At 43.5% G+C, this 23,101-nt stretch overlaps 1 protein-coding gene across 2 annotated transcripts; it reads right to left on the minus strand.

Moving 5' to 3' along the window:
* Nucleotides 1–1,625: 1,625 nt before the first annotated feature.
* rsf1a (remodeling and spacing factor 1a) lies at nucleotides 1,626–21,391 on the minus strand. Of its 2 annotated transcripts, none has more exons than XM_021582379.3 (17): nucleotides 20,994–21,391; nucleotides 19,754–19,845; nucleotides 19,563–19,655; nucleotides 13,595–13,800; nucleotides 12,348–12,520; nucleotides 10,669–12,193; nucleotides 10,214–10,346; nucleotides 7,886–8,098; nucleotides 7,560–7,664; nucleotides 7,408–7,487; nucleotides 7,231–7,279; nucleotides 7,023–7,126; nucleotides 5,016–5,083; nucleotides 4,366–4,540; nucleotides 3,973–4,202; nucleotides 3,639–3,812; nucleotides 1,626–3,255 (listed from the first exon to the last, which is right to left on the minus strand). In XM_021582379.3, the coding sequence occupies exons 1-17, from the start codon at nucleotides 21,145–21,147 to the stop codon at nucleotides 2,723–2,725; spliced, it is 4,107 nt and encodes a 1,368-aa protein (XP_021438054.2). In that variant the 5' UTR covers nucleotides 21,148–21,391; the 3' UTR covers nucleotides 1,626–2,722. The 2 variants fall into 2 exon arrangements, with proteins under 2 accessions (XP_021438054.2, XP_021438053.2); XM_021582378.3 differs by having other exon boundaries at nucleotides 7,023–7,129.
* Between the last annotated feature and the right edge of the window lie 1,710 nt (nucleotides 21,392–23,101).

Below are 23,101 nucleotides of genomic sequence, written 5' to 3' on the forward strand. Positions count from 1 at the left end.
CAAAAGTAGTGCACTATGTAGTGAATAGAAGTGCCTTCATCTTCCTTGTTTAAGATCTCTTCAGCTTTCTTTTGTGTCCAGATCTACAGTTGTTTTCCTGCGGAGGAGTGGTTGTCTCAGTGGTCTGGCAGGACTGTGTTGCGGTTACCATGCCATAGGTAGTGGTACTGTCTGAGTTTACTGGGTTCTATACTTTGCTCTGGTGCATATCAACTTAAATATGCACCAGAGTTCCTCTGTGGAGATGGGTGAACCTTCCAGAATGACAACTATCTCTGCAGCACTCCACCAATCAGGCCTTTATAGTAGAGCGGCCAGACGGAAGCCACTCCTCAGTAAAAAGGCACATGACAGCCCACTTGGAGTTTGCCAAAAGGCAACTAAAGGACTCTCAGACCATGAGAAACAAGATTCTCTGGTCTGATGAAACCAAGCTTGAACTCTTTGGCCTGAATGCCAAGAGTCACATCTGGAGGAAACCTGGCACCATCCCTACAGTGAAGCATGGTGGTGGCAGCATCAGGCTGTGGAGATGTTTTTCAGCAGCAGGGACTGGGAGACTAGTCAGGATCGAGTGAAAGATGAAGGGAGCAAAGTACAGAGACATCCTTGATGAAAACCTGCTCCAGACCGTTCAGGACCTAAGACTGGGGGTGAAGGTTCACCTTCCAACAGGATAACGACACTAAGCACATAGCCAAGACAACACAGGAGTGGCTTTGGGACAAGTCTCTGAATGTCCTTGAGTGGCCCAGCCAGAGCCCGGACTTGAACCCGATCTAACATCTCTGGAGAAACCTGAAAATAGCTGTGCAGCAACACTCTCCATCCAACCCGAGAGAGCTTGAGAGGATCTGCAAAAAATGGGAGAAACTCCCCAAATACAGGTGTGCTAAGCTTGTAATGTCATACCCAAGACAACTCGAGGCTGTAATCGCTGCCAAAGGTGCTTCAACAAAGTACTGAGTCAAGGGTCTGAATACTTATGTAAATGTGATATTTCAGTAGACTTTTTTTTATAAATTTGCTAAATATTCTAAACCTGTTTTTGCTTTGTCATTGAGTATTATTGCACGTAGAATGATTAGGAAGAAAAACAATACATTTTAGAATAAGGCTGTAGCGTAATAAAATGTGGAAAAGGTCAAGGGGTCTGAATACTTTCCGAATGCACTGTTTACACTGTAGTCTTTATCTGATACGGCATTATCAGTAAAAAAAAAAAAAAAACATTACCATAGGGCAGGTAGCCTAGTGGTTAAGGGCGTTGGGCCAGCAACCGAAAGGTCGCTGATTAGAATCCCCAAGCCGACTAGGTGAAATATTTGTTGATGTTCCCTTGAGCAAGACACTTAACCCCACTTGCTCCTGTTAAGTTGCTAAATGACTTCAAATGTGAAAATCAAGTAGAACATAATCACAAATAATTTGTAGACCGCAAGAAGCCCAAATAGATATAATATTTGACTCAAACAATGACTAAAACTATTTCAAACCTTGCTTACATTTGTATACGATACCTGGGAACAGATTTCCAAAATTAAAGTAACTTCGAACTGATTGGGGGGCCAAATAAAACCACTATTTGTATAGTAAAAGATTTCAAAAGCAGATGACAAGGTGCATTTGTGAGATGCTTGAATATTGGTTTTTAATAACTTATAAAACACCTATGTTACAGCATCAACTATAAACATACTGTACATACACTGTGGATGAATAACAGGGTGATTTCTTTTTTTCAGACTGAACATTTCAAAATATTTGATATTTTGGGGGGGGGAGAAAACATAAGAACAATGAGCTGGAATGATAGAATCTATAAAGAGGTTCAGATGGAACTCTGAGGATGAAAACAGAACAGACAGTGGACTGAGGACCAGATACAGCATTCACACCTGGGGCCATATTCATTAGGGCACACAGCAGCAAAACATTTTGCAAGTTCAGGTAGTCCCTCCCTGTTTCAGTCCTTTTTCAGACTTATGAATATGACCCCATCTTCTCAAATAGTAGTAGGTTGTAGAATGTATAGACTGGAATGGAGAGTAGTAGACTTCTGTGGATAAATTATTCAGTCCTCACTGAGTGAGAGAAGGAACACTTCAACTAACACATAAAAGTCAACAGTGAATTGATTTACTGAACATAGCTAGTTAGATAATTTGCCAGTGTCCATCTGCCAGCCCCCACTGTAGTTGTAACTGTGGTCAAATCTGCAAAGTGTCATTTGAGATGAATCAGCCTGTATGAATCTCTTTCTGGTAGTTATCTTCCTGGTTCACAGCAGAGCAACAAGAGCAGCTCTTCCATTGGTTTAAAACATCCAACTCACTATTTTCTGGGATTATTAAACACTCCAGTCCATTCGCTCTCTCCTTCATGGTATATAGAACACAATTTTAGAGGGAGACAGAGAAGAGAACATCTAGTATTTTACAGGATCAGCAGCCGAGCAGAACAGCTGGAGAACAGCTAAGGAGGGTGTCTGTCTGGTGCTCAGGACAGTCCTTCACCCTTTGGCTGTGTATTGTGTTGTGTGTCTGTGTGTTGGATGGCGCTAGTGCGTTTGGTCCAGTAGTTATTCATCCTGTTTAGAGGAAGGGAGGAGGAGGGAAAGGAGAAAGGGAAGGAGGGATGATGAGGTAATGAGAGATCCAGTTGAAAGGTTGTTGGTGAAAGGCAAGAAAGTAAAACAAAATATAACTAAAAGTCTATGTCATCATGCGTCTGACTGGTCAGGAGGTGGGGGGCTGTTAGACCTGTTCTGCCCAGCTCTGGCTGCTCTGTCCCTGGGTAAGGCTGCACTCTCAGACCCAGGCTGTGTTGAGCCTCTAGAGGCCTGCTGTCCATTAGGGCTGTTTGATTCCTTGTCTTTTGATGACGGCTTTCTCAGCTTCTTCTCCTCTTCATCCTCTTCTTCCTCGTCCTCCTCATTTTTTCCCTCTTTCTCCTCCTCTTCATCAGAGTCGATGCGGTTAAGTCGTTTGCGGATAGGACGATCTTCCTCGGATGACGACTCCGATTCTCCTTCATCGTTATCATCCTCATCATCTTTAGTGGAGGGTCTGCTTTTCTTCAGCAGAGCTAGACGTTTCCTCCGCTGTTCTATCAACACCTTCCTCCGCTTCCCTCTGCCCATCGTCTCTCCTCTCCTCTTCTTTCCCCTTGTTCTACTCTCCTCCACCTCTTCTCTCCGCCTCTTTCCCCTCATTCTCTTCTCTTCCTCCTCAGACTGTCTCGAATGGGAGGATTCTGAAATAGAGGGAGCGAGCGGCGGATTCATACAGCAGCAGGAGTTAACCCCGCATTCAGACACTAGCGGCAAAAACGTTCCTTTGCCCGGTGCAATGGAATCGATGGCTCTATTTTCTCTGTGTCTGGTGACGTGTTTTCCGCTTCATCCAGCCAACCAGAAAATGTTGGTTTAGGGACAGTGGTCGGTTTAGATTGGTTTAAATTTAGGAGGGGGAGGGGTGGAACGTTATCGGCACGCTTTCACTTGAAGAAGCGTTTTTTTCCGCTAGTGTCTGAATGCGGGTTGGTAATGAGTTGTTTACATTGACTAAATGACAGTCTGTCAAGTTCCACATGGACCTCCCTAATTGGGGGTAGGGATGGTAACCATAGTAACTGACCATCGCTGTTTGAGCTGGAGAGACGACGGCGGCGGGGTTTAGCCTTATCCTTATTGGTGGTTGCCTGGGAACACTCGGATTCTGAGGTCTCGCGGTAGTTCACCTCCCGCTTCCGGCCCCTCCTTAAACCACACCTCTTCCTGTCCCCATCGCTGTCACTCAAATCACTGGTCTCTACAAAGAGAGAGAGAGAGAGAAGCAGATAGAGAGAGAGAGGGAGGGGAGGGAGAGAGTTGTTTTACTTTCAACTGAACATGTTCTTTAACATCCAGTACCAAACCTCTGGATTTCTGTGTGTCTTCTTTTCCCAACTCATATTCCAAGCCTTACTCACCCATCTCCTCTTCCTCCTCCTCTTCACTCTCCTCCTCCTCCTCCCCCCATCCTCTCCTCTGTCTGCGTGGGCGTTTCTTGCACTTTGCTGCGGTCCTGGAGGTTCTCTGTTTAGGTGCCCGTCTCTGTGCCCGTGTGGACTGGCTTACGAAGCCCGGGTCGCTGGCAAAGCTGTCCACATCACTGGCTGCTTCCTCATCACCTGACGCTACAAACTCCTCCTCCTCCGTACTACACACACACACACACACACACGTTAAAAGTTTGCATTTATAGTGCTCAAACAAAATATTACTTTACAATATGGGGTGTAGCTCCAAAGAGTAGCACCCACCCATACACATATCCACAGAATTACTAGGACTGACTTAAGGCCAGTCAGGCACAAACACACCTGGCGCTGAGCTGAAACTCCTCCTCGCTCTCTGCAGCCGTGCTGTCGCTCTCCAGGTCGTTGAGTCTCCTTCTCTTCCTGCTCCTGGTGGGAGGGGCCTGAGCTGTGGTTGGTCCTCGTTTCTCCTTCCCCTCCTCTGATAGGATGGTGGCAATGTCCTTACCCTGCCCCACCTCTACGCACAGGACCACAGGGTTACACAGGCAGGCCACTTTTCTGTCATCTAAACCCTCTTGTTCCTCATCCAAAATGACACCATATTCACTTAATATAGTGCACTACATTTGACCAGGACCCTTAGGGCTCGGTTCTCAAACTGGCATCCTGCGGGTCAAATTTGATTTGCCCCACCCAAAAAAATCTCAATTATTCTCACGCATAATAGAGAGACAAGTGATGGTATACAAATGTAAGCAAGGTTTGAAATGATTAAGTTTTAGTCAAATATTACATCTGTTTGGGCTTCTTGGGGTTAATTTGCAATCTACAACTTATTAGTAATTATGTTCCGGCCCCCCGACCATCCGCTTAAGAAAGAAATCATCCCACAGCTGAATCTAGATGATGATCCCTGACATAGAGGATACGGTGCCATTTGAGACAGCCATTCAATCCATAGTCTACACACTCACTCCCTCTCTATTTCTCACCTCCTCCATCCTCATCTCTGACGTCTTCCTCTATCGCTTCATCAATGGCGTCATCAAAGTCATCAAACCTGGAACACACGCAGACACCACACACACTAGGGTTTACGTTTTCCTAGTCAGTCCTAGGAAAACATGGAGCCGGACACACAGTGGAGAACGACTGCCCCCTCTAATTGAAGAGAGAGGGGGCAGTTGATTTACAAACAGACAGTTAATACTGTTAATATTATCCAGCATACACAGTACATTGTGTATTTATAGTCATCCCCCTCCCCAGCCCTGAGTTTCCTCAGAGCCATAGCCTTTACCCGGGTGGCAGGTAGCCTAGCGGTTAAGAATATTAGGTAGCAGCATGCCTGTTGGCTCTTGGTCAGGGTAGCCTATCCTTCTCCTTGAACTTTTAATTCATTTTAGACATCTCCTAACTTTTGCCACACACGGAGGGAGGCGCTATGACTGTAGCCTGTAGTATATTGCCGCTCTGATGACTTATGATGGGCCATCAACAAGCTACACACGCCATGCTCCACTCTCGTGAAAAGCAAGAGCAGCAGCATCAATTATTCAATTTCTCTCTCTACTGCAGCAGTCGGATATGAACGTGCCCTTCCGGACAAGTCAGTTAAACTTACACATACCCGAGACCCATGACAATCATATCAGATCCGACCCAGACCCAGGATATTATTTATAATTCTGGATCTGGACTTGCTCAGGTCCCAGATCGGGTCTCAGGTACAGGTGAATCCGTGAAGATCTCTAGCTCAAACTGAGTATGTTATGTCTCCATGAGACGCCATCTTAACTGACTCACTTGGTTTCAATGCGCTATGGAGTCTTCACATAGCAATGAACAGTGTCATGTGATTGATGGCTTTGTCCATTCATATATACAGTCATTGGGACAACGTGACCGAGAAGATTTAAATTTACCGGCCATTTGAGAAATTTACCAGACCCATATGTTCTGGGTGCGTAACCCATTAGGGCGTCCACCAACAGTGCTCAATTAAGGAGCTAATAAAACATCATTTTCAAACATTTGCCAAAATGCCATTGGTAGGAAAACGCCATTCTATACAGAGCACCTGGTGCGAGCAGTTTCATATGTGACAGAGATGAACATCTCTGTTAGAAACTTTGAATGAAGGGGAATCTGAAGACGCAACTAGGATGGGACACTAAAATGACTAGGATTGTGCCTTTGGCATCTGCACAACGAAAGAAAGTTGATATGAAAACCAATAGAACAGCAGTGAAATGCTGGTTTCAATGGCATATGAGGAAGTCTTTATAAAATAAACGTTTGGTTAGTGTGATTTTGCCGAGGCTATTTTGAAGCAAGGTAAGACATGCCTCATAATATAGAGTAAAATATTCAGGTTTCAAACAATTAAGTATATGTTTTCAAAATGCATACTGCATCCAGCTCACAATGCAAAGTAGTGGGTGACATGCTCTTAGCCTGCCTACCATAGCCCATGCACTTGAATGGCTTCAATTACCAGTTGAGAAGAAAAAAATAGTAGCTCTTTATAAATCGTGGCCAACAAAGCTGTTTTTAACACACAACTGCATTTAGAATTGCTCCGCAATGACATGTTTCACTCTAGCAGCAACACGTTTGACAAGTGACATGCCGCTCATAATAGGCTCTGTATGCTGTGTGATAAATAAACACATGACGACTAACGAAAATACACACTCCCCAATTTAATTTTACTAAATTTAGCAAATTAACCTATAGACTGACGGTCAAATGCATTTACAGCGACTGAAATTTACATCAATGAATTCAACTAAATTTCAATGGGATTGTTTTTCTCCCGTTCAATTGGCAGGTAACAATTTTATTTGGCGGCTTTATTTCATTTATTTCTCATCTGCCAAAAGCCGGCAATTACGGAAACCCTTGCAGACAAGCACACTATGAGACGGGAGTGTCACCATGACAACATGTGACTTATTTGAGCTGTGCTGTCACTTCTCTTTCTCACACACACACACCTGTAGCTGATACACTTCCTGGTTCTGGTAGACCTCCTTCCCAGGTTTTTGGTATTTTTTGCATCTTTCTTCTTCACCAGTTTCTCCTCTTCTTCCTCCCCTTCCTGCTAGAAACACACAACACACATACACAATTTCAGATTATGATAATTTATTTGGCCTTCTAGACTAATTTTGCCTGATAGTACACACACAACATTAGGCTTACAGGAATGATGTTCTCCACACTGATTCCCACATACACCAGACGCTCCCTCCTACAGAGACAAAACACACAGGAATTCCACAACCATTTCAGTGTGTTAGGTGTGTGTGTGTGTGTGTGTGACAGTGTGTGAGTGAGACTGCGTGTGACGTGTGAGACTGTGTGTGGACTGTGTGTTACCTCCTCTCAGCTCGGTCTCTTTTCTTCAGAGCGCAATCCAGATTTTGCAGCTGCTCCTCTAGTCTGTCACACAGCAGTTTCTACATAGACCAGGGACAGTGTTAAAACACGCACGCACGGACAAACACACACACACTCTCTCTCTAACGTACGTGTTGGCAGGGTGGGCAGAACCATTCTCCCTCAGGTATGACCATGAGAGGGGGTCTGAGGCAGGCGGTGTGGTAACCACTATCACATGAATCACACAGCAGGATCTGCAGCAGAGAAACACACGGGTTGGTTGGTTTCAAACGGAGTGTACGCACGTTCAGGTGCTGGGTGTAAATAAACTCATGAAATTAAGAATAGATAGTGATCTGCAGAAGAGAAACAGTTGGCTTCACAGTAAAGCACACACAATATACCATAAGTCATTCAGATGCAGAGACGTAAAGAAACAAAGAAAACAACAATCTCCTCCACACACACATCTCACCAGTTCGGGGTGGTTGGGGAGTCCACAGTGGCTGCAGGGATCTTCATTAGGCATCTCCTCTGATTGGCTAGAGTCATCTGAGTCACAAATACTTCCCTCCCTCCCTCTCTCCTCCTTTCTCCCTCTCTCCTCCCCCTCCTCTCCTCCCTCATTCGGTTTGCATCTCTTCGCTCGAGTGTTTGACCAGCGGGGGCCTCGTTGTCTTCGTCTGCTCTGTAGACACACACACAAACGGTTACAATCAATCACATTGATAAACAACATTTTCTTGACTATGATCATTTTGATATTCATACAAAACCTTACACATCACTTAGATCTTATGTGTCAGAAAGATATCCATTTGTCTCTGGATGGTTTGTCCTCTGACAAATCAATTGTAAATTTCGGTGTTCCTCAAGGTTCCGTTTTAGGACCACTATTGTTTTCACTATATATTTTACTTTTATTTTTTATATTTTACCTCTATGTTTATGAATGACACCAAATGTTAACCTTCACTGCTATACGGATGACACACAGCTGTACATTTCGATGAAACATGGTGAAGCCCCAAAATTGCCCTCGCTGGAAGCCTGTGTTTCGGACATAAGGATGGATGGCTGCAAATGTTCTACTTTTAAACTCGGACAAAACAGAGATGCTTGTTCTAGGTCCCAAGAAAAAAAGAGATCTTCTGTTGAATCTGACAATTAATATTGATGGTTGTGCAGTCGTCCCAAATAAAATGTGAAGGACCTATCAAGACTGTTTCAAGGACAGCTTTTTTCCATTTACGTAACATTGCAAAAATCAGAAACTTTCTGTCCAAAAATTAATCCATGCTTTTTTCACTTCTAGGTTAGACTACTGCAATGCTCTACTTTCCAGCTACCAGGATAAAGCACTAAAAAAAACATCAGTTAGTGCGAAACACAGCTGCTAGAATCTTGACTAGAACCAAAACATGTGATCATATTACTCCAGGTCTAGCCTCTCTACACGGGCTTCCTCTTAAGGCAAGGGCTGATTTCAAGGTTTTACTGCTAACCTACAAAGCATTACATGGGCTTGCTCCTACCTATCTTTCCGATTTGGTCCTGCCGTACATACCTACACGTACGCTACGGTCACAAGACGCAGGCCTCCTAACTGTCCCTAGAATTTCTAAGCAAAGAGCTGGAGGCAGGGCGTTCTCCTATAGAGCTCAATCTTTATGGAATGGTCTACCTACCCATGTGAGAGACGCAGACTCTCTGGCCCAAGAGTGTGAAGGTGAACGGAAAGGCACTGGAGCAATGAACCGCCTTTGCTGTCTCTGCCTGGCCGGTTCCCCTATCTCCACAGGGATCCTCTGCCTCTAACCCTATTACAGGGGCTGAGTCACGGGCTTACTGGTGCTCTTCCATGCCGTCCCTAGGAGGGGTGTGTCACTTGAGTGGGTTTTAGTCACTGATGTGTTCTTCCTGTCTTGGTTGGCGCCCCCACCTTGGGTTGTGCCGTGGCGGAGATCTTTGTGGGCTATACTCAGCCTTGTCTCAAGAAATGGTAAGTTGGTGGTTGAAGATATCCCTCTAGTGGTGTGGAGGCTGTGCTTTGGCAAAGTGGGTGGGGTTACATCCTGCCTGTTTGGCCCTGTCCGTGGGTATCGTCGGATGGACCCATAGTGTCTCCCGACCCCTCCTGTCTCAGCCCCTAGTATTTATGTGTTGTGGGGCTAGGGTCTGTAATATCTGGAGTATTTCTCCTGTCTTATCCCGTGTCCTGTGTGAATGTAAGCTCTCCCCACCCCCACCCAAGGACCATACCTCAGGACTACCTGGCCTGATGACTCCTTGCTGTCCCCAGTCCACCTGGCCGTGCTGCTGCTCTAGTTTCAACTGTTCTGCCTGCGGCTACGGAACACTGACCTGTTCACCGGACGTGCTACCTGTCCCAAACCAGCTGTTTTCAACTCTCTAGAGACAGCAGGAGCGGTAGAGATACTCTGAATGATCGTCTATGAAAAGCCAACTGACATTTACTCCTGAGGCGCTGACCTGTTGCACCCTCAACAACCACTGTGATTATTATTATGAACATTTGAACATCTTGGCCATGTTCTGTTATAATCTCCACCCAGAAGAGGACTGGCCACCCCTCATAGCCTAGTTCCTCTCTAGGTTTCTTCCTAGGTTCTGGCCTTTCTAGGGAGTTTTCCTAGCCACCGTGCTTCTACACCTGCATTGCTTGCTGTTTGGGGTTTTAGGCTGGGTTTCTGTACAGCACTTTGAGATAGCTGATGTAAGAAGGGCTTTATAAATACATTTGATTTGACTTATAAATTATAAATTAAAACAAAGTAGTTACCTTTACAGTCCTGCTGTCTCCCTGTCCCTCAGGGTTTGCTCTCTTCTTTTGCCATTGAGCAGTCTTCTCTTCCTCTTCTTCCCTCCTCACTCCTGGGGGTGCATCTTGGCTCTTCGCCTTGTTTGGGCTGGGTCTGTAGGTAGGGTTGATCAGTAAAATATCTAAATATCAAATTACAGAACAATAGAGACCACTCCAAACACCACCAGCAGAGCTGGGGCACAGTTGGAGAAGATGGCCAAAGACAGTCAGAAGTGGAGAGCCTTTGTTGCTGCCCTATAAGCTATCAGGCACGACGGCGATGAGTGAGTGCGTGATATTACAGCAGAATATTGTATCTATTGTTCAGCTCTACATGATAAATGGTCACCTCAGTTGTTGTGATGAAAGAAGTTATGTTATGGTAATAATCATTGAGACATTGTGATGGGAAGATATTTAATCATGGACCTTACCTGCAGATCCGAGCCGATCTCCGCAGAGACCTCCCATCTCCCTGCTCCTCCGCCTTCTCCTCCTCTTCTCTCACATTCTCTATCCTCTGGTTGGGAGGGATCTTTATCTTCAGCCTGATCCCTTCTTTCTGCAGCTCAGAGGAGGCCTCAAGGGGACCCGGCCGGTCTGCTGCTCCATGCCCAGCTCCCCTCACCCTGGCATGGGCTGGTGTGTCTGTACTGAGGGCCTCTCCCTGGTCCCTCTGTCCTTCTACAGTCTGACTGCTCTCTGACTCCTGCTCCTTCTCTCCTGAAGTACTCTTCTTCTCCTCTTCCTCTGTTCCATGGCATCCCTCGCTTTTCTCCATATGGAGGGTGGTCTTTGTCTCTTTCTCTTCTTTCTCTTTTGTGTTGTCATCCCTCTCTCCAGACAGGTCTCCATCGAACCTCTCCCTCGCTTTCTCAATTCCATCCTCTCCTAATCTCTCCCTGGATCTCTCTCCTTTCTCCTTCCTTTGCCTCTCCTCTCCTCCTGCCTGTCTCTCCTGTCCTCTAGGCTCTAGGGGTGTTGGGGCTCCAGTCTCTCCCCAGCCAGGACTCTTCCTCACCAGGACTGACTGCCTGCTCCTCTCCTTGTCTGGAGCGCTGGCCCTCTCAGCCCCTTCCTCTGACCTCGGTCTGGTTCTGTCCGTACAGAACAATCCACCATCTTGTTGCTGCGAGGCTGACCTGCAGATGACCCCCACATGACCTATACCCCCTGTGAGCCCTCCAAGCCCGTTTAGGGGAGCCCCCCCATTGGTCAGCTCCTCTGGCAGTGGGACAGCTAGGCCCCCAGGTGGCGCTGACTGCCTCCCCAGCTGCTCCTCCTTGGTATGTGTTACTGAAGGGTTACGGACAATGATGCTACTGCTAGTACTGCTGCTATGGCTGTTGTTGTTGTGTTGGTTGCTGTGCATGTCATTGTTGTGATGTGTGTTGCTATGGTGACGGTTAGCGCCAAAGAGCTCTCTCTTCTTCAGTGGTATCTTGGCCTGCTGGTCGGTCCTCAGGGCCCGCTCCGCTTCCTCCTTCACAGGAGGAACTTCCTGTTTTGTCGTTGCCGAGACGGGCGCCATGACGACGGAGACAGCGTTGCTAGGGGAGTTGTTAAGCATTTGGGTCTCCTCTTTGACGAGCGCAGTGATGGTGCTCACTCTGTTGTCAATCACTTCTGACCTCTCCTCCTTCCTCACACTCTGTGTCTCTCTCTCTTCTTTCTCATCACATTTTTTCGTTTCCTTTTCTTCCTTCATCTCAACTGCAATGTTTTCCTCTTTCACTGAGAATAACAGTTCAGACTTGGTTGCGTTTTCCTTCTCTGCTAACGATGCCATGTTGTCATCCGTACTCGTGGATTCTGGGTAGGTAGATGATCTACTCTTTTCTCGCTTATCCTCCTCTTCCTCCTTCTCTCTATCTTTACTCTCGTTCTTGTCTTCCTCAGCCTTCCTCTTCTGTCTTGCCTTCTCCTCTTCCTCCTCCTTTACCTCTCCTCCAGCCTCACCTTGAAAAATCATCACAGATGTTGACATGTTATATTGCAGCTCTGGTTCCAACATTCATTTATAATAACACAATTATAATATGTCAGTAGTAACAACACAATCATAGTAATAGTAACTACACCATCATATTTCTAGTAACAACAGAACCCATACCCTCCTCTGTGTGTCTTCTCCCCCTCTCCACCGGTTTGACAAAGTTGGATCCTCCCTCCTTCTCTCTGTCCATCTCTTTCTTTCTCTCCGTCTCTCCCTCCTCTTTCTCCTTGTGTTCTGGGTCCAGCTGGGTCTTCAGGAGGTCCAGAGCATCGGCCAAGTCGTTCCGGGTTCTGAGGACAAACAGAACATTCTGAACATACAGTGCGGTAAAAAAGTATTTGCCCCCTTTCTGATTTTCTCTATTTTTGCATATTCTTTGATAATGAGCGTTATCAGATCTTTATTCAAAAACTAATATTAAATAAATGGAACCTGAGTTTACAAATAACCACCCAAAAAATGTATACTTATTTGATTTATGTAAGTGACAAAGTTATGCAACACCCAATTCCACTGTCTGAAAAAGTAATTGCCCCCTTACACTCAATAACTGGTTGTGCCACGTTTAGCTGTAATGACTTTTCCTGTAGTTGTTGATCAGTCTCTCACATCATTGTGGAGGAATTCTGGTCCACTCTTGGATGGAGAACTGCTTTAGCTCGGCGACATTTGTGGGTTTTCAAGCATGAACTGCTCGTTTCAAGTCCTTCCACGACATCTCAATTGGGATTAGGTCTGGACTTTGACTAGGCCATTCCAAAACTTAAAATAGGTTGCTTTTCAACCTTTTTCATGTAGACTGATTGTGTGTTTTGGACCATTGTCTTGCTGCATGACACAGCTGCTCTTTACTTCACAGACGTTTTGGAATGGCCTAGTCAAAGTCCAGACTTAATCCCAATTGAGATGTCGTGGAAGGGCTTGAAACGAGCAGTTCATGCTTGAAAACCCACAAATGTCGCAGAGTTAAAGCATGGAAGAATGGTTCAAAATTCCTCCACAGTGACGTGAGAGACTGATCAACAACTTCAGGAAGCGTTTGGTTGGAATCATTGTAGTTAAAGGTGCAACAACCAGTTATTAAGGTCGCAATTACTTTTTCACAAAGGGGCACTGGGTGCTGCATAACTTTTTTTATGAAATATGTAATTGTTGTGTTATTTGTTCACTCGGTCTCCCTTTATCTAATATTAGGTTTAGGTTGAAGATCTGAAAACAATCAGAATCAAAAATATGCAAAAGTAGAGAAAATTAGCAAGGGAGAAAATACTAATTCACAGCACTGTATATACAGTATACCCTTTCTCTCTTCTCAGATGCTCCAACTAGGGTTCCAAAAAATATATGCATCCATCCATCATTACCTGACGATACATCTCCAGGTGGATCCGTCCCAGTCGTCCTGTTCCTCTGTATACAGGCGAATGTTGTGTTGGGCGTCAGTCTGCAGCCAGTACATCAGGCCCTGTCTGTCTCTGCCCAAGGGCTGCAACCTCATTGCCTCCGCCTCCTCCTCGTTCACCAACGTCTTGAACTTCAGGTTGTCATCAAACTGGATCTCACACAGGTACTGGGGTCAGAGAGACGAGGGGGTTAGGGTCAGACAGAGAGAAGAAAACAGTACAGTGCCTTCAGAAAGTATTCATACCCCTTTACTTTTTCCACATTTCATTGTCATTTCTTGTCAACGATCTACACAAAATACTCTAATTTCAAAGTGGAAAAAAAATGATTCATGGAAAACAAATATATGTTAAGAATCACCTTCAGCAGCAATTACAGTTGTGGGTCTTTCTGGGTTAGTCTCTAATAGCTTTGTAAACCTGGATTGTATAATATTTGCCCATTTATTTATTTATTTTTAATTCTCCAAGCTCTGTCAAATTGGTTGTTGATCATTGCTAGACAGCCATTTTCAAGTCTTGCCATATATTTTAAGCTGGATTTAAGTAACAACTGTTACTAGGCCACTCAGGAATATTCAATGTCATCTTGGTAAGTAACTCCAGTGTATAATTGGCCTTGTGTTTTAGGTTATTGTTCTGCTGAAAGGTGGATTTCTCTCCCAGTGTCTGTTGGAAAGCAGGCTGAACCAGATTTCCCTCTAGGATTTTGCCTGTGCTTATCCCTATTCCGTTTCTTTTTATTTAAAAAGAAAACTCCCTCGTTCTTGCCGATGACAAGAATACCCATAACATGATGCAGCCACCACCATGCTTGAAAATATGAAGAGGTGTACACAGTGATGTGTTAGATTTGCCCCAAACATAATGCTTTGTATTCTGGAGAAAAATTATATTTTTTCAGAATTACTTTAGTGCCTTATTGCAAACAGGATGCATGTTTTGTAATATTTTTTTATTCTGTACAGGCTTCCTTTTTTTCAATTTGTAATTTAGGTTAGTATTGTGGAGTAACTAAACTCAGCAAAAAAAGAAACGTCCTCTCTCTGTCATCTGCGTTTATTTTCAGCAAACTTACCACGTGTAAATATTTGTATGAACCTAACAAGATTCAACAACTGAGACATAAACTGAACAAGTTCCACAGACATGTGACTAACAGAAATTGAATAATGTGTCCCTGAACAAAGGGGGGGGGGGTCAAATCCAAAGTAACAGCCAGTTCCTGGTGTGGCCACCAGCTGCATTAAGTACTAGAGGTCGACCGATTAATCGGGGCCGATTTCAAGTTTTCATAACAATCGGTAATCAGCATTTTTGTACACCGATTTTGGCCGATTACATTGCACTCCACGAGGAGACTGCGTGGCAGGCTGACTACCTGTTATGCGAGTGCAGCAAGGAGCCACGGTAACGTGCTAGCTAGCATTAAACCTATCTTGTAAAAAACAATCAATCTTAACATAATCACTAGTTAACTACACATGGTTGATGATATACTAGTTTATCTAGCTTGTCCTGCGTTGCATATAATCAATGCGGTGCCTGTTAATTTACCATTGAATCACAGCCTACTTCGCCAAAGGGGCATTTGCGAAAAAAGCACTGTTGTTGTGTTCCTAACCATAAACATCAATGCCTTTCTGAAAATCAATACACAAGTATATACAGTGCCTTGCGAAAGTATTTGGCCCCCTTGAACTTTGTGACCTTTTGCCACATTTCAGGCTTCAAACATAAAGATATAAAACTGTATTTTTATTGTGAAGAATCAACAACAAGTGGGACACAATCATGAAGTGGAACGACATTTATTGGCTATTTCAAACTTTTTTAACAAATCAAAAACTGAAAAATTGGGCGTGCAAAATTATTCAGCCCCCTTAAGTTAATACTTTGTAGCGCCACCTTTTGCTGCGATTACAGCTGTAAGTCGCTTGGGGTATGTCTCTATCAGTTTTGCACATCGAGAGACTGAATTTTTTTCCCATTCCTCCTTGCAAAACAGCTCGAGCTCAGTGAGGTTGGATGGAGAGTATTTGTGAATAGCAGTTTTCAGTTCTTTCCACAGATTCTCGATTGGATTCAGGTCTGGACTTTGACTTGGCCATTCTAACACCTGGATATGTTTATTTTTGAACCATTCCATTGTAGATTTTGCTTTATGTTTTGGATCATTGTCTTGTTGGAAGACAAATCTCCGTCCCAGTCTCAGGTCTTTTGCAGACTCCATCAGGTTTTCTTCCAGAATGGTCCTGTATTTGGCTCCATCCATCTTCCCATCAATTTTAACAATCTTCCCTGTCCCTGCTGAAGAAAAGCAGGCCCAAACCATGATGCTGCCACCACCATGTTTGACAGTGGGGATGGTGTTTTCAGGGTGATGAGCTGTGGTGCTTTTACGCCAAACATAACGTTTTGCATTGTTGCCAAAAAGTTCAATTTTGGTTTCATCTGACCAGAGCACCTTCTTCCACATGTTTGGTGTGTCTCCCAGGTGGCTTGTGGCAAACTTTAAACGACACTTTTTATGGATATCTTTAAGAAATGGCTTTCTTCTTGCCACTCTTCCATAAAGGCCAGATTTGTGCAATATACGACTGATTGTTGTCCTATGGACAGAGTCTCCCACCTCAGCTGTAGATCTCTGCAGTTCATCCAGAGTGATCATGGGCCTCTTGGCTGCATCTCCTCTGATCAGTCTTCTCCTTGTATGAGCTGAAAGTTTAGAGGGATGGCCAGGTCTTGGTAGATTTGCAGTGGTCTGATACTCCTTCCATTTCAATATTATCGCTTGCACAGTGCTCCTTGGGATGTTTAAAGCTTGGGAAATCTTTTTGTATCCAAATCCGGCTTTAAACTTCTTCACAACAGTATCTCGGACCTGCCTGGTGTGTTCCTTGTTCTTCATGATGCTCTCTGCGCTTTTAACGGACCTCTGAGACTATCACAGTGCAGGTGCATTTATACGGAGACTTGATTACACACAGGTGGATTGTATTTATCATCATTAGTCATTTAGGTCAACATTGGATAATTCAGAGATCCTCACTGAACTTCTGGAGAGAGTTTGCTGCACTGAAAGTAAAGGGGCTGAATAATTTTGCACGCCCAATTTTTCAGTTTTTGATTTGTTAAAAAGTTTGAAATATCCAATAAATGTCGTTACACTTCATGATTGTGTCCCACTTGTTGTTGATTCTTCACAAAAAAATACAGTTTTATATCTTTATGTTTGAAGCCTGAAATGTGGCAAAAGATCGCAAAGTTCAAGGGGGCCGAATACTTTCGCAAGGCACTGTATTTTTAAACCTGCATATTTAGTTAATATTGCCTGCTAACATGAATTTATTTTAACTAGAGAAATTGTGTCACTTCTCTTGTGTTCTGTGCAAGCAGAGTCAGGGTATATGCAGCAGTTTGGGCCGCCTGGCTCGTTGCGAACTGTGTGAAGGCCATTTCTTCCTAACAAAAACCGTAATTAATTTTCCAGAATTGTACATAATTATGACATAACATTGATGGTTGTGCAATGTAAAAGCAATATTTAGACTTAGGGATGCCATCCGTTAGATAAAATACGGAACGGTTCCATATTTCATTGAAAGAATAAACGTTTTGTTTTCAAAATGATAGTTTCCAGATTTGACCATATTAATGACCTAAGGCTCGTATTTCTGTGTGTGATTATACTACAATTAAGTTTAGGATTTGGTAGAGCAGTCTGACTGAGCGGTGGTCGGCAGCAGCAGGCTCGTAAGCATTCATTCAAACAGCACTTTCCTGCATTTGCCAGCAGCTCTTCGCTCTGCTTCAAGCATTGTGCTGTTTATGACTTCAAGCCTATCAACTCCCGAGATTAGGCTGGCAATACTAAAGTACCTATTAGAACATCCAATAGTCAAAGGTATATGAAATACAAATGGTATAGAGAGAAATAGTCCTATAACAACTACAACCTAAAACTTCTTACCTGGGAATATTGAAGACTCATGTTAAAAGGAACCACCAGCTTTCATATGTTCTGAGCAAGGAACTTAGACGTTAGCTTTTTTACATGGCACATATTGCACTTTTACTTTCTTCTCCAACACTTTGTTTTTGCATTATTTAAACCAAATTGAACATGTTTCATTATTTATTTGAGACTAAATTGATTTTATTGATGTATTATATTAAGTTAAAATAGGTGTTCATTCAGTATTGTTGTAATTGTCATTATTACAAATATATATATATATGTAATAATGACCATTTTTATATAAATATATATAAATCGTCAGATTAATCGATATCTGCTTTTTTTGGTCCTCCAACAATGGATATTGGTGTTGAGAAATCATAATCGGTCGACCTGTATTAAGTACTGCAGTGCATCTCCTCTTCATGGACTGCACCAGATTTGCCAGTTCTTGCTGTGAGATCTTACCCCACTCTTCCACCAAGGCACCTGCAAGTTCCTGGACATTTCTGGGGGGAATGGCCCTAGCCCTCACCCTCCGATCCAACAGGGCCCTGACGTGCTCAATGGGATTGAGATCCGAGCTCTTCGCTGGCCATGGCAGAACATTGACATTCCTGTCTTGCAGGAAATCACGCACAGAGCGAGCAGTATGGCTGGTGGCATTGTCATGCTGGAGGGTCATGTCAGGATGAGCAGGGTACCACATGAGGGAAGAGGATGTCTGTCTTCCCTGTAACGCACAGCGTTGAGATTGCCTGCAATAACAACAAGCTCAGTCTGATGATTCTGTGACACACCGCCCCAGACCATGACGGACCCTCCACCTCCAAATTGATCCCGCTCCAGAGTACAGGCCTCAGTGTATCGCTCATTCCTTCGACGATAAACGCAAATCCGACCATCACCCCTGGTGAGACAAAACCGCGACTCGTCAGTGAAGAGCACTTTTTAACAGTCCTGTCTGGTCCAGCGACGTGGGTTTGTGCCCATAGGCGACGTTGTTGCCGGTGATGTCTGGTGAGGACCTGCCTTACAACAGGCCTACAAGCCCTCAGTCCAGCCTCTCTCAGCTTATTGAGGACAGTTGATGTTGCCATCCTGTACCTGTCCCGCAGGTGTGATTTTCAGATGTACTGATCCTGTGCAGGTGTTATTACACGTGGTCTGCCACTGCGAGGACCATCAGCTGTCCGTCCTGTCTCCCTGTAGCGCTGTCTTAGGCGTCTCACAATACAGACATTGCAATTTATTGCCCTGGCCGCATCTGCAGTCCTCATGCCTCCTTGCAGCATGCCTAAGACACATTCACGCAGACACATTCACGCACTAAATTTTCATAACTGTGACCTTAATTGCCTACCGTCTGTCTATAAGCTGTTAGTTAGTGTCTTAAAGGCCATTCCACAGGTGCATGTTCATTAATTGTAACCATTTACAATGAAGATCTGTGAAGTTATTTGGATTTTTACAAATTATCTTTGAAAGACGAGGTCCTGAAAAAGGGCAGTGTCATTTAGGGTTATTGTATGTGTGGGGTATGGAGATGAGTCATTCAAAAATCATGTTAAACACTATTATTCAACACAGAGTGAGTCCATGCAACTTATTATCTGACTTGTTAAGCACATTTGTACTACTGAAGTTATTTAGGCTTGCCATACAAAGGGGTTAAATACTTATTGACTCAGCTTTTAATTTTGTATTAAATATGCAAATATTTCTAAAAACATTATTCCACTTTGACATTATGGGGTATTGTGTGTAGATCAGTGACTCAAAGTCTACATTTAATACATTTTGAATTCAGGCGGTAACACAACACATTTTGGAAAAAGTTAAGGGGTGTGAATACTTTCTGAAGGCACTGTATATTATCAATATACTGTTCATACAGAGAGTACATGTCACAGCAGACATAAAGAGGTAGACTAGTGTGATAGTCTGCACAAGGTGTGTGTGTCTTACTTTGAGGATGCTGGTTTTGCACTCCATGCTCAAATCCTGGTAGCCCTTGTGTTCCAGCTCCCAAGCCCAGCTACTGTTGATGTCCTGGCATACCTGTGTGATAAATATACAGTCATTACAAGTGTACACACACACACACACACACACACACACACACACACACACACACACACACACCAAGCACAGCTCACCTTAGCCAGGTACCTCTCCCACTTGTCTGCAGACACAGACTTGCCAAGCTTCCTCAGGAGCTTGACATGCAGCTCCACCAGTGGCTTGGGAACTGAGAGAGATACACACAGAGAGATAATACATTAGTTAATACATTATTTCGTTATAAAACTAAACACACTGTCATAACACCAGCTTGTATAACACTAAACACCTATTACAACACCCAATGTGCTGTGGGAATACAAAAAAAATCCACATTCTCCTTCATTTATTCGGACCTGTGTAATTCACATTGATTCACATTTTCTTAGAATTATTCTCAAAGATCTAGCTAACAGTGGCACGGGTGGAGGTAAGATCAACAACAACTGTGATTCATTGTCATTTTTTGCATGAATATAAAAAACACGACGATGTGTTTGGTGAACAAGGGAGGAAATGTGGAAATAGCTAACAACGTTATCACAGAAGTCTACATACAGTTAACTAACTAGCTAGCTAGTAACAACACATTTCCTACAGATACTGTAACGTTAATAGCTAGCTAGGTACGCCACACACTGCTAGCCAGATAGCTAGCTGGCTAAATCGTGACAAGAAAGCCTCAGTAGCTACCATTGCCTCTAAAGAGGATTTAAATAGTTAGAAACTGTGGCAAATGTACAGTCTGAGGAATTTGAAATCAGCGGTATTTTATTTGAATGAATTGATAGCCACCAGCAAAACTAATGTTAGCTTGGTTTAGCATGAAGTTGGCTAGCTCGGCTACATCACGCATTGCGCCTGCGCGAAATTGACAGTCAGCCACCCTGTACCAAGTAACGTTCGTGTTTTTATCGGACTATTTTGACAACTGTTTACGACACGATTTTCCACAATACGAGATCGATTCTATTCAAACATTATTTACTCATACACACTGGGGCTGAGTTTGATACTTTTATTGCACTAGTATGGGCAGGCAAGCATGGAAAAGTACACCTGATCGCTAGCTAGCTAACAAAATTATGCTAGCTAACTAGCTGGTTTGGTAATTCAAGCAGGAATGGCAAGTTAGCTACTTATCAAATAGCTAAGTAACGGTACATCTAGCTAGCTACATCAATCAGTAACGTTAGCCAGTTATACACAGGCACATGTCACAGTGTGTGTGTGGAACCCCCCAGACAGCTAGCTGTACTGGCTCCCCCCTGACCACCCAGCTAGCTAGCAAGTCAGTGATGAGGATGCTGAGACCCTCTTCCTCTCCCTTCCCACCTGTCGATGTGTCCCGGAGATACCTCTCCATCTGCGGAAACGTGAGTTCGGGGAGGTCCAGGGCTTGTCCGTAGCGCTCCAGGAACGAGCAGACCACTGCGAAACTGGGGCAGAGACCGGGGTTTGAGCCCTGCGCTGCCGCTAAAGCAGCCATTTTTCAGCCGGGGAGTAGGATGAGAATGAACGGAGTAGGGAGGACAGAAAAGAGCCCAGAATTCAGCGCGCCAACATCGCATCGTGGGTGGCTCTGTGACCAGGTAGTCCCCCCCACCACTACCCCCCCAGGGACGCAAGTTTCAAACATCAAGAATGTTCTTGTTGTGGTTTATTATCTAGGCCCATATGATTACTAAACATTTCATGACCTAGTAGGACAATTTGTCATATAGCTAGCAGGCATATTTTAGGTGCTCTACAGTCTATATGTCATAACGTTGCGGCCATCGTGCATAATATAGCTAGTCTTTTTATTTCACATAGCTACGGTAGTTGGCGAATTACGCCAGTGGATACAATATTCACAGCAATGTCCACACTGTAACGTCACCCGTTTATGTAAAATACAAATGTGATTTGTGCAAAAAGACAGGAGGACCAGCACTGGTTGGATGCGGATCTTGCGCACCCCACCGGTGTTAATGCGGCGTGTGATTGGATAGAATATTTGACGGAGGGGGGCGTGTACAGACGCTAGAGGGAGGGTAGGCAACTCTACATACAGTGCTTTCATCAAGTCAATACGGGTGGGTATAATTTGTGGAACGATCCAACAGGAATGGATGTCAACAAACAACGCATACAAAGTTGTATAGCGGCAGATTAAGATACCAGGTAGGGAGTGGGATATTTAATTTCGTTTTTACTCACCACGTTTATTCCGGAAAATGTCTGTCCTCACTCTGGTGGCCAATGGACTAACATTAAGAATAAGCTACGCGGTGAGTTGATGCCGCCTATTCGTCAACTGGTTGAATTGATCATGCTACTTTGTATGCGTTGTTTGTTGGCAACCTTGTACTTTACGCAGTTTTTCGAACAGATTCCTGTTGGAACGTTCCACAAATTAGAGTGAGAATCTGCGAGAATGTGAGAATATGTCTCACTTGTTCTTTGAATGTAAATTTGTGTCAGTATTTTGAGAAAACCTTGCAAAATACTTATTTACCATTATGAACACTGCCCATATTTTTGAAATGAAGGATATAATATGTTACTATTGCAATAATAATAAGACTATTGAAATGATTGTGAATTATTTTATTATTGTGGCCAAATACTTTATACACAAACACAAATTCCAAAATTCTATACAAAAATTACTTATATTAATTTTTTTTAAACTATTTCATTAAAACATTAACCCTAGTGAATAACAACAAGAATAACATTTTCCCGAGTCAATATATTAAGAGTTATTACAATTGCACTAGAATTGTTTATTTTTTTATTAACTTGATATTTTTTGTACATTTTAGTATTTTCTCGTTAATACCTGTGTTCTGTTTTGTATGATGTAACAATGTAAATTGTTGATTTGTATTTTGAATAATAAAAATTGAAAAAATTGAAACGTTGTTCCCCTCTGCAAGGGCTGCAGCTTTTCTGGAGCGATGGGTAACGATGCTTCGAAGGTGGCTGTTGTCTATGTGTGCAGCCCAGGTAGGGGTGAGGAGAGGGACAGAAGCTATACTGTTACATTAGCCTGAATAAAAAATGGATTAAATAAATACAAAATCTGGACCATCTACACACAATACACAGTAATGACAGAATGAAAACATGGTTTTAGATATTCTTGCAAATGTATTGAAAATGAAATACAGAAATATCTAATTTACATAAGTATTCACAACCCTGAGTCAATACTTTGTTGAAGAACCTTTGGCAGCGATTACATCTCTAAGAGCTTTCCACAACTAGATTGTGAAACATTTGCCTATTATTCTTTTCAAAATTATTCAAGCTCTGTCAAATTGATTGTTAATCATTAGGTCGGGGTGTGATTTGGGTGGGCATTCTAGTTTTTCTATTTCTTTGTTGGCCGTGTATGGTTCCCAATCAGAGGCAGCTGTCTCGCGTTGTCTCTGATTGGGGATCATACTTAGGCA

The sequence above is a fragment of the Oncorhynchus mykiss genome, chromosome 24 (assembly GCF_057628025.1).
Source record: "Oncorhynchus mykiss isolate SJ-2025 chromosome 24, ASM5762802v1, whole genome shotgun sequence".
NCBI lineage: Eukaryota > Metazoa > Chordata > Actinopteri > Salmoniformes > Salmonidae > Oncorhynchus > Oncorhynchus mykiss.